This window comes from Caenorhabditis briggsae, assembly GCF_000004555.2.
Source record: "Caenorhabditis briggsae complete genome, chrIII, whole genome shotgun sequence".
Lineage (NCBI taxonomy): Eukaryota > Metazoa > Nematoda > Chromadorea > Rhabditida > Rhabditidae > Caenorhabditis > Caenorhabditis briggsae.
The window spans coordinates 8,894,421-8,905,736 of NC_013490.2; the positions used below are offsets into that span (position 1 = coordinate 8,894,421).

General features: G+C 34.5%; 2 protein-coding genes across 2 annotated transcripts in view; one reads left to right on the top strand and one right to left on the bottom strand.

Annotated features, from left to right (window-relative positions):
• Positions 1 to 1,042, bottom strand: part of CBG09875 — a gene marked incomplete at both ends in the record, with an annotated part of 1,353 nt that extends 311 nt beyond the window's left edge. Inside the window, 2 exons of the mRNA XM_002641528.1 lie at positions 1 to 241; positions 911 to 1,042. The exon at positions 1 to 241 is cut by the window's left edge and continues 311 nt beyond it. Coding sequence (XP_002641574.1) covers positions 1 to 241; positions 911 to 1,042 — 373 coding nt within the window. The remainder of the gene's footprint in view (positions 242 to 910) is intronic.
• Positions 1,043 to 5,018: 3,976 nt separating this feature from the next.
• CBG09876 lies at positions 5,019 to 6,675 on the top strand (the record flags this gene model as incomplete). Its single annotated transcript, XM_045244176.1, has 4 exons — positions 5,019 to 5,212; positions 5,262 to 5,349; positions 6,168 to 6,499; positions 6,600 to 6,675. 4 exons carry the CDS (start codon positions 5,019 to 5,021, stop codon positions 6,673 to 6,675), a joined length of 690 nt encoding a protein of 229 aa, XP_045094137.1.
• Between the last annotated feature and the right edge of the window lie 4,641 nt (positions 6,676 to 11,316).

Sequence of the window (11,316 nt, forward strand, 5' to 3'; positions counted from 1 at the left end):
CTTCTTCTTCTTCTTCTTCTTCTTCTTCTTCTTCTTCTTCTTCTTCTTCTTCTTCTTCTTCTTCTTCTTCGTCTTCTTCTTCTTCTTCTTCTTCTTCTTCGTCGTCGTAGTAGTAGTCGTAGTAGTAGTAGTAGTAGTCATAGTAGTCATCATCATCTTCTTCTTCTTCTTCTTCTTCTTCTTCTTTGCCTACAGATGTGTCAGTAGTATACAGGCGTATAGTGTTTACGTACGTTTTTTGCTGAGAAAAGAAATTTTTTCAAACATAATTTTCAGTTGGCGAGGAAGGAGCGCAAAGAAAACTACCTCTTTTCTTTCTCTCTATCATTTGCCTCGTACAGTTTTTTATGCCTTTTTTCTTCTCCTCTTCTTCCTCCCTTTTATTTCTATTGTCATAAATAATTCGCTGACTATGAGAATGCCTCCCTCCTCTCAAATTCTTATCTATAAGATGACTATCGTCCTCACTTTTTTTTCGTTATTTCACTTTTTTCCCGCATGACGGTTTTTTTTCTCGACTTTTTCGATTATCTGTGTTTAAACTTGTTCTTTTCCGCTTTTGGGTGGCCAGGGCAAATCCTTGTTTCAAACTTTTCTGAAAAAAAAAACTGCAAAACGGTAGAAGATTCGAACAACAGTTTAGACAGTTTAGACAATTTGGACAGGTCGAGAAGGTCATTTGCCTCGTACAGGTAAAAAAAAAGAAAGCTTCAACTTACTATTATTCAGATCTGATATGTAGAAGAGATACCGTAAACACTTTAATAGAACGCATTTCAAATCGTCAACTTTGAGCTCATATATCTTAGTGCCTGTAAAAGGTATCAAAAGGAGGTTCACTGATAAAATGTTTATCATAATATCGACAACATTTTGTCAGTTGATCTTTGTAAACCATGAAATATAGAACCGCTTTTTGATATCTTTCACAGAAACTGATAGTGAGATAAATTGGCTCGAAGTTTACAGTTAGGTGGCTCGTTCTATTAGCTTGCTTACGGTAACTACAGTAACCCTGACCGATAATGTACCGTATCTCCATCATGAAGTTTTTTGTCTGTTTTCACTGAAGTTAGTTAATGCTCTGCAATAAATTCAATTAAAAAAATATATGAAGACGTAATTCTTTACACCGGAAAACCTGTAATAGAAGGGTATTCTATAATTAATTATCTATCCTAATTTCAAGAAACTTATTTGTCTGAAAATCAACTATAGAAATGGAAGCTCTTCTTGAGAAAAGGCAGAAAAAATTACGAAAATGAAAACAGTTTTTTGAGTTTTCATCGAATCAACTTTTTTCAAAATTTGAATAACCGTACTTCCTCTAATAGAAGTCCACCCAGACTGACAACTTTGAGCTCAATTACCGTAAAACCTCTAATAGAACACACCCCGGAACGTCCACTTTGAGCCTATATATCTCACTTCTTTTGAAAGGTATCAAAAAGTGGTTAACTAGTAAAATGTTTATCAGGATATCAGCAACATTTTACTAGTTAGCCACTTTTTGATATCTTTTGCAGAAAATGAGATATATAGGCTCAAAGTGGACGATCCGGGTGTCGTTCTATTAGAGGTTTCACGGTATCTCGATTCCTGTGGAAGATATCAAAGTTTTGTCAACTGAGAAAATATTTTTGGTACTATGGTAAGCATTTTTTCAGTTGACCACTTTCTGATATCTTTCAACAAAAAATAGATACATGAGCTCAAAGTAGACAGTTTAAGTGCCAATCATTTGGAACTTTTTTTACTTCTAAAACAAATTATGAACCAGTAAATCCAAATGGCAAACAGTTTTGCCAGTTCATTCCCTCTTTCTGTTGCTTCTGTGTTAACAAATCAATCAAAAAGTGTAACTTTCTCCATAAGTTTAATTAGTCGTTTTTCCCTTCCTCTCTTCTCTTTGGAATTTCTTATCATTTCCTTTTTTGTCTATTTCCCTCCGATGTGCTTTCGAATTCAAATGAATCTTTTTGTCCTATGACCTTTTCTGTCCTCATCGCCCATTATTTTATCGCTTTGCTAAGCAATAAAATCGCTGCTCAATCGGCATCGATTTGCATTCATTGTGACTCAGATGGCACTGGGAGAGAGAAGAGAAATACGTGTCTCTTTCTCTTTTTCATTTCCTTTTGGTGGTCTTATTTACCAGTCTTCTATCCATGTCTAGACATAGAATTTAAGTTTTGGTAGAATTTTGTAAACCATGAAATATAGAACCGCTTGAAAGATGTTTCAATTAATCAATTCAGAATAAAAACTTCCGTAGTTTCCTCATGATCATAATTTTGTCCGACTTATAAACAAATTTCTGAAAAATCTCATTTTTTTTCTTCCGTTTTTAGGATTTTTTTGATTTGGAAAAGTTTTATTTTCCGACTTGTCTGGAGGTTTCCAACACAAAAATCATCGAAAAGCAATATTAATCGAGAAAAAGGGCCGGAAATTTTAGGTTACTGTAGTTTTGGTTGTAGGATATTTGGCCATAGCCACCGGAGTTTCTCTTCCACATTTCCGAAACTTTTGAACTAGAATCCGCCACCTTCTTCCTTTAAATCGAGTAAGTTTCACGTACCCCCATATTCGACATTTTGTAGAAATTTTTTTGAAGAATCGGAACTAGGTCAATTCCGGTCCGTTTTGGCTGATTTTTTTAAATCGATAGAAAATCTCTATGGCTGTCCGGTTACTAAAAATCGTCAAAAGTGGTACTTTTTGAACCAAGATATGATGCAAAACGTACAAGTAGATCCGATTTTTTTCTCGTTTTCCGGTTTTTTCTACCGGACTAGGGCCTAAATCAAAAATCCGCCACGACCACTCGATGCACAATTTTGATAGCTACATTGAGAAAAAATTGGACTTGATGCTCATCAATTGAAAACGAGGACGCTAGTCATATTTAGGATAACTTGATTAGTTATGTTAAAATGAGGTTCCCACAACTTCCCTGAAAAAAATAAATTTGAAGAAAAAGTAGGTTAATCTCTACCAAACGGATTCAACTACTTGCAAGCTTAGATAATGTCATATTCTTTATGAACAAGCTGTAGACAATGTAAGTCCTTTTTACTTTTTAAATTATTACAAACATTTTATTCTAATACCGTTTTTCCAGTGATAGATAGCAATGATAGATATCAATGATAGATATGACACTGTACTTTGTTTTACAAAAAAAAAACATTTCTTCTATTCCCAGATAACTTCAAAACATATTTCCCACCGGAACTTCCTTTTCTCATATAAAACCCCAATAAAACTGCCTTTATCAATCTAATAAATAACGGAGAACTGGGTGGTTCCCTAAAACTATTAACCCAAATATATCTAGTTGTCATCTCATTCAATAAATCTATTTCTCGTGTTCTTTCCTTTCTTTTTCTCCCATTTCTTCCTTCGAAAGAGCACGAAACTCGTAATTTCTGATCTTTTCGCAGTAGATGATTCGTTAAAAAAAGTGCCTTTGCGTCATGTGTCCCTCTCAGTTTTTTTTTGCCATTTTATTCCTGATTCCACATGACATATGACCCACAAAGTTTCCCATTTTTCAAGTCGATCCGAAACCTAAATAAACGTTCTCCTATATTTATCCCCTCCTAATTTTGCCTGAATGTCTTATTCCATAAAAGTCCAAGTGACCGTTTCAATACCTTCAAAACAGGTGGGTCAAGTGGTTTCGCAATCTCACGCCCCACTTCAATTTTTCGCTGTGAAATCCGACCAGTTTTAGAGAACATACTTTTTTTTGAACAACGATATTTGAATTTCAGATGACCGGAAGATACCAAAGTGGCTTCCACCGAGAACCACAGAAACCCTTTATTCATCCAAGCGAGGTTAGTTTTCAAAGTTTTTGAAAGAGCTTCAAGAACTATTCGGAAGGATTGAAAGTAGATTTTCTAAGAACTTGAGACATTTTGATTTGGGAATAAAAATCAGTAATTAACAAAATGAGATATCGTTGGGTTACTGTAGTTATGAATCTTCAGATTCCATTTCGATGGGTTTTCCGGTAGATAGAGCTGTCTATCAGACATGTCCGGGCTCCGCATATCGAATTCCGGATTCCGGATTCCGTGTTTTTTCACTCTGGATTTTTGATTTCGGGTTCCGTGAAATACATTTTGTTCGACTTCCAGATTTCGGATTTCAAGAAAATGATTTTATTCTGGATTTTCAGCAACTATGTTAATCTACGATAATTCTCTGAAGCGCGAGAATTGTTTTTAAACTTCCTAACGATGCAAACTTGAAGCGCCTATGTTTTTTTAAAGAATTTTTCTGAACACTGGAGATGTCCGAATTCCGAATTATTAATTTTATTCCGTGCATATTATTTTTTTACAGATTACGAATTCCGGATTCCAGAAAAATTGTTTTATTCTGGATTTCGGATTCCGTTTCTCGAAAAAGTCATTCTGGACATCTTTGCTTGAGAGTTGATGTAATTATAAAGACTAGATATCGTTGGGATTATTGTAGTTACTAATCTAACAAGATTCCATTTTGATGGAAATTTTGATAAGTAGAGCTGTTTACTCCATCCCAGGAAAAGTTTTTAAATGATGGTTTATCCTATTTTTACATTGTCAGTTTGCCATGTGCACGTAAAAGTAGATCACATTTCGTATTATCTCATTTTGGAACCTACTTATTAAAATGTCAAATTTGAAAAGTTTCCGGTTATTGGAAACGATTTTCAAAAACGACGAAAAGTTGAAACGCACACACACAGGCATCACACGCAAAAAGTAGCTGCGCAAGTGCTGTCGGAAAGGTTTCCTTTTCGTTTTTTTCCGTCCAACTACCGCACTTCAAAAAAATTTCACATATATATGTATTTGAAAGTGAAGCGGCATGTTCTATTCCGTCTCTCTTTCTCTATTTCTTTGTTGTTTGTTCATTTCGCTTCCTTCCGATTCGTGTACTCTCTCCCCTACCTTTTGCCTCCTACTTCTTCCTCTCCTTCTAGTTACCTAGGGGATATATGTACACTCTTTTTAAAAAAAATGCCTCAAAATCGTACAGATTTTGATGACGACGATCTAGAAAGCTATCTAGAAGGCTCTGTTTGGTCTGAAAAACCATCTGCTTCTGAAATTTTCTCGAATCGACCCGGAGACGTTATCAGTGTATTCCCCCATGCTTCACATTCCAATATGATTTATGGATATCCTTCGAACTTTCGAGAGACAGTTTTCCCGTAAATTTTCAATTATTCGTATAAAAGTAAAAGATGATTCCCCTTCCAGAACACAACGTGGTTCTACAGACCCCAGTTATGATGATTACTATACAAAGGTATCAACAATATTTAAACTCCAAGCCCAGATGGAGAAGGTTTTTTGGATAACCCAATTGAAAATTTTTAATAAGATTAAAAAAAATTTTTTTTCTGAGTTTCCGCATATTAGAACTTTGGAATTAGACCACTTATAAATTTCTGATTAGCAGAGGTTCATAATTTTCGGATTTGGTACTTTCGAATTTCGAACTTTTAAACTTATTGTTAGAATTTTCGAATTATTGAACGTTTGAATTTCTGAATATTTTTTTTGGAATTCTCATTTATATATTTTGGAATTCTCATTTATAAGAATATATCTCAACCAGCAAGCTGGTGCGCCTTCGGCGCGTTCTGATCTAGTTTTTACTGGCTCGGCGATAGGAGTCTCACTTTTTCTTAAAGGGTCACGTAATCCTATATTTATGTTTCAAGCTTTTCAAAAGTTGACAGCCGGACACCAGGACGGACAGACGCGTGTAACGTTTTATATGTAAAGAAGATTGCTGAATTATCGAATTTCTTGGATCCCGAGTAGTTGAAGTTCCCAGCTTTCTGAGTTCTTGACATTCTCAGAAGCTCTAATTTTTTCGATAATGCATTTTCTAATTTTCATATAGCCAAAACAAGGATTTTTCAAATTAGACAATTTAATAAGATAATAATTATGAGTTCCGTAAATCTCGATGATCAGTTTGTGATCTACCGTAACCAGCTTTGTTCTCGAAACTCCTCATTTTTCCTGACTACTGAAAACTGCCAAAATAAAAACTAGATAAACGAACAAATACTGTATAGAAATAGTTCTTGTGTCAATAATCAAATGTCAACTAACACTTTTTTGCGTGTGATCAAATAAAATGAAGTGATTTAGATCACCGAAAGACGCCCGAGATCACCAGGACCTGTTGCTGGAGCTGGAGAAATCACAAACACAAGTCATGGGTTCACAATTGAAATTGACGTTTTCCATTTTCTGCCAGAAGAAATCAAAGTTGTGCTCACAGATGATACATTGAGCATTTCGGGAGAACGTTTTGAATCTACTGGAGATGGACACACGCTTCGTAGAAGCTTCTCAAGGTTTTTAGGAAGAGAATTCCAGATGGTTGATAACATAATTTTAGAAAGTACTCGATCCCAGAAGACGTTCACTTGGATACCATCAGAAGCCATCTCACTAATTCTGGAGTTCTCATCATCAATGTGAGTTTTGCGAATCACTTAATTCATGCAGATAAAAACATTAACGTTTCGAAATTTTCTACCAAATTTGGATTAAAAATACAAAACTATTTTTTTTCAGGGCTCTCGCAAAGGATGGCGCGAGACTAGCATCTCCACTTATCAACCAGCTCAAAGACACGTCTCCAGAAGTGTAACTTCAATTGTTTGAAAAACGACACAAAGACCAAGTACAATACTATAACTATATAGCAACCCAGTGATGCTAGCCGCGTTTTATTATATTAAACCTGTGGAATTTTTATCACGAGAGTAAAGATTTTTTTTTGTTTTTGAAAAGTATTTCTATCATGACACCACTTTGTTTTTTTTTAATTTTTAAAGGAGTTGGGCAAGAAAGAAGCTTGAGGGGGCATTTTCGGGAAAAGGAAGCATCATGATGTTCAGGTGGGAATAATACATTATTCAGGAAAAACAAAAAAAATAATCTGATGTTTTTGGAGAACCAGTTGGAGATAATTCTGAATCGAAATTATATAAATTTTTTGAAAAAGCTTCAATGTCATGAATTCTAGTAACATCATTGGAAAATCACGCTTAATCATAAGTTAGTAGAGTGGTTCGCTAGAGACTTCCACATAATTTCTATAAATTTTAACCAATTGTAATTATGGTAGACTACATATGGTCGAAAGTTATAGTCTTAAAAAAGAGGTTTTGAAAGTGTATAATAATCAAGATTCGAAGAACTACTTCGATTCATTAGAATATCATTTTTCACTTAAAACTTTTGAAAACATTTCTGAAATTTCGAAAATTTTTAAAATTTGGAGAACCCGGGCCCGTCGGGCTCTTATTTTGCAAGTATGATTAAAAATTGTAAAAATAGGAACAGGTAATCTTATTTGAGGAGCTGTTGGCAGGTACGCGGCATATAAGTTTTGTAACCATCGCTATGCATGCTATATGTGTTTTCTGGTCCAAAAAAATTGAATAAATAAGAATGAATGAATTGAAAAGCCGATTTATCGTCTTCTTTAATGGTTGTCAAAGGCTTGTGACGAGTTGGAAGTCTGTAATATTTATTACACTCTTAGCTTAATTATCTTGATTTTGGGGAAGTCATGATTTTGCACAGTAGAAATACACAATTTCATTTTTCTCATCAATTTAAGCTAACTTCTAAAAAATCTGTGTACATGCGAAGTTATTTCGAGAATTTTTGTCGCACTTGCAACGTCACACTTGCGAAACTGCTCTCTTTCGAAGTGACCATTGAAGGAATTCCGCAGAACCTAAAAATCTAACTGTTTTTCCCAACATGCCAGTTTTTAGTAGTTTTTCTCGTTCTAAAATGTCATAATAACGAACAATACTGTTCAATGAGTGAAATATGCATGACGAAAAGCGAAAGATTATGTAGTCGAGATGTGGAATGAAAGAAGAGAACGAGAGGAAAGAAACATAACTTTGAATATTTCGAGTTCAATTTTAAGAAATTTGAAGTTTGCGAAAACGCAGAGAAAAACATCGGAAGTTCTGTTTCATACAGAACTTGTGATTTCTTAACTGTTTTCTCTTACTCGACTCATAATGATTAAACTTGGAAAAAATCAGAGTTATTTTTCGAAGACAATACACATATCACAGAACTATTAGTAGAAAATGCTATAAAGAATTGTTAGTGATCAGAATACCCTGTATGAATAGCATTACGACTGCTGAGGGACGGTCCGTTCTTGAGGCGTAATGTCTAGCAAACGGGCCGTCGCCGGCGCGGAAACTCGCGTGGCGACTGTTCTTTATTTAGCAGGTGCCGCCCCGGCGTTCGCCCGTTATCCAGAGGTCCTGGGCGATGATGCGCATAAAGGACTCGATCCATATGCGATCCTCTAGAAGTCCGTTTGACACATATCGCGAACAACGAGCTGCGATGAGTCTCATATGTGTGCGATGCGGGGAGGCTGAATCGAGTGTTCCGAATGCGCGCGTATCCTAGATGGATTCTGCGTGGGTGGGCGATATGTGCGATATGGGTCTGATACGGTAGGCCGACTACAACACTCCGAAATCCCGGATGCGCGCATTGTTTACCGTAAATCCACACCGGCAACTTTGTCAATTTTTCGTCAATTCGAGCCTACATTTCTGGTTTTTCGATTATTCCTTCGATGTTTTTTGTGAAAAAGAATTATGGCAAAATAAAAAATCGCTGAATTCTTGCAGAAACATGTCTTTCACTCGTTAATTGCTATGTTTTTCGCCAAAATAGGTGATATTGAGATTTTTTGATTTCACTTTGTAATTATTGTAAAAATCGTATTTTCAGGTGGAGTAAAAGGTAAGTTGGTAAGTATACAATAATTACAAAGTACAAATTATAAAAATTTTCAATTTTTCATGCAATTTCAAAAAAGTGAAAGTGAGACATTTTTTGAACAAATGAAAAAAAAACAATTTTTAGCGAATTTTTTCCCATGTTCTTCTGTTTTTGATTGCATATCAAATTTAAATGGAAACTGCCATAAGTCTTTTTCAAAACCAAAACATTGAGTTTCGAAAAATCAGTAATATGTCGTTCAAAATATAAAAGAATATGGAATAATAAAGGAAATGTACGAAATCGAAAGACCTGAACAAAATCACATCACAATAGAACTTAACTGATACTTCTAGGAACCCCCAACCAACATTTTAGTTCATTTCATCGAGTGCCAGCAAGCCAGGCGAGGAGATGCTTTGCGGCGGCGTGTAAACCGGTGCGCTATTGCAGCAACAAATTCTTCTGTTGTTCTGTTATATAAATATCTTCTAGTTATTCTTACGTGAAAATGTTCATAACTAATTTAATTTAAAATTATTTTTCGATACGAGGAGCCAAGATTTGATTTCACTGGTGTTTGGTATCCTTAATTTGGGGAAGATAATCTGTAACAGATTACAGAATCATCAGAATTAAAAAAAATCGCCGTAGATAAAAAATTCTGAAATCGAGGGAAACCCCATTTTCTATTATGGTGACAAAGAGTATCCAAAACAATGGAATTTTTTGCATTGAATTGTTCGAAGATTTTTTGAAAATTTATGCGTTATTATTAGATTTCTTTTCTACTTGAAAAAAATGAATTGTCGAATTTTTAGCTGGACTCAAAGCTGTTTGAAATAATATGGTTTCTAGGGCCTTGTTTTTAGGTATCCGTCGGTCTAAGATGCTAGCCTATTTAAAAGGCTTTTTAGTAAATATAAAAAATCGAAGAATTTTGAGTCTAATTTCAATATTTTTAGCTCAAAAATCGAGAAAAGCGACCAAGAATCGTTTTTTAAGCTATAAAATCATTCAATTTCAGTGAAGTAAATTTTTTGATTGGGATTTTAAAGCTAGAGAACGAAAATCAAAAATTAAAGTTTTTTGCTCGAAAATCGACAAATTTAAGCAGAAAAATTGCAAGAATTTTCATCTGAAAAATGAAGAAGTTTGAAGCGAAAATTGGAAAATTTTCGGCTGAAACTCGATGAATTCCAGCTGAAAAAATAGGCATTTTTAGAGCTTAAAAAATCATATTTATTATGTGATTTCATAAATAATTGAAAAAATTCAACAGAAAGTCTTGGGGGCTTTTCGACTAGAAAATTATACAAAAAATTCGTTTTTTTCTACCTAAAAATCATTAATTTCTAAGAAGACATTCGTTTCATCGTTGCAATTTTCAAATTAATTTTTTTTGCTTTTTTAACTGAAAATTTGCATTTTTCAGCGGAAAATTCGTAATTTTAGATTTGTTTTTTCTTTGAAAATCACAAAATTGGGAATTTTTAGCTCAAAAACCGAAGAATTTCAGCAGATATTTAATTTTTTCACCCAAAAAAAGGAAACATGTGCTATTTTTCGGTTTTTGGCTTTGGGATTTTGTGAATTTTTAAGAATTTGAGTTTTTAGAATGGAAATGTGGTAAAATTGAAGCAAAAATTAAGATTTTCAGGCTAATTTTTGACTTTTTAGCTAGATTTTTCAGCTCGGTTTCTTATTAGCCCACTTAATATTTTTAGAGGTTTTTTCCTAAGCCTGTATTTTAATCGGCATATTTAGGATGCTAGGCCTATTTTCAAGGGCTAAGCCTATTTTTTATTTGCTGAAAGTACTTTTAAGAGCTAAAATGACTTCACGGTGGCTAAGGTACAAAGTGTTCGCCAATTTAGTCATCACATTTTTCCGGAAGTTTTTGAAAGGGTTAAATTAGCCCGACTAATCAGACTTCTGGGGGACGTGGTTTTTGTTTTTGGGAAGATATCTGCTCTTTGTGTTTGTTGTAATACTGTGTATTATCTGTCATGTTTTCAATAAATCAAATAAAAAGTCCTCATCAAAAGGAGAACAATTCGTGTGGGGGGAGGGGAATACATTTGAAACTATTTTTCCATTCGAAATCGTATTGTGGATCCACGTGAAAATTTTTTTCTGCAATTTCTTTCCAAGTGATGAAAATCTCTTCCCCGTGAACTAATATCACGGGGGAAAAGCAACAAAAAAAAGCAACAGAAAAAATGCTCTTCCAAGTAGGAATACGCACTCTCCTCCTTGGAAAACCATTTTCAAAATGATCAGAAGCTGGACAGCCGAGCTCCAGACTCCTGAAAATTGTCAAAATGGCCGAAAATCTGCTGTAGAATACGTTATTATAAATTTTCTTAAAGTTGTACTGTATTTCGAACAATTTTGAATTAATACTATTGGTTCACAAAGCTCTCTACACAAAGCTATGATACTTGAGTCAACTTACTTGACCTTTTTTTCAAAAAAGTCAGAAAAAGGTTTCTACAGTCCGTTTCACATTTATACG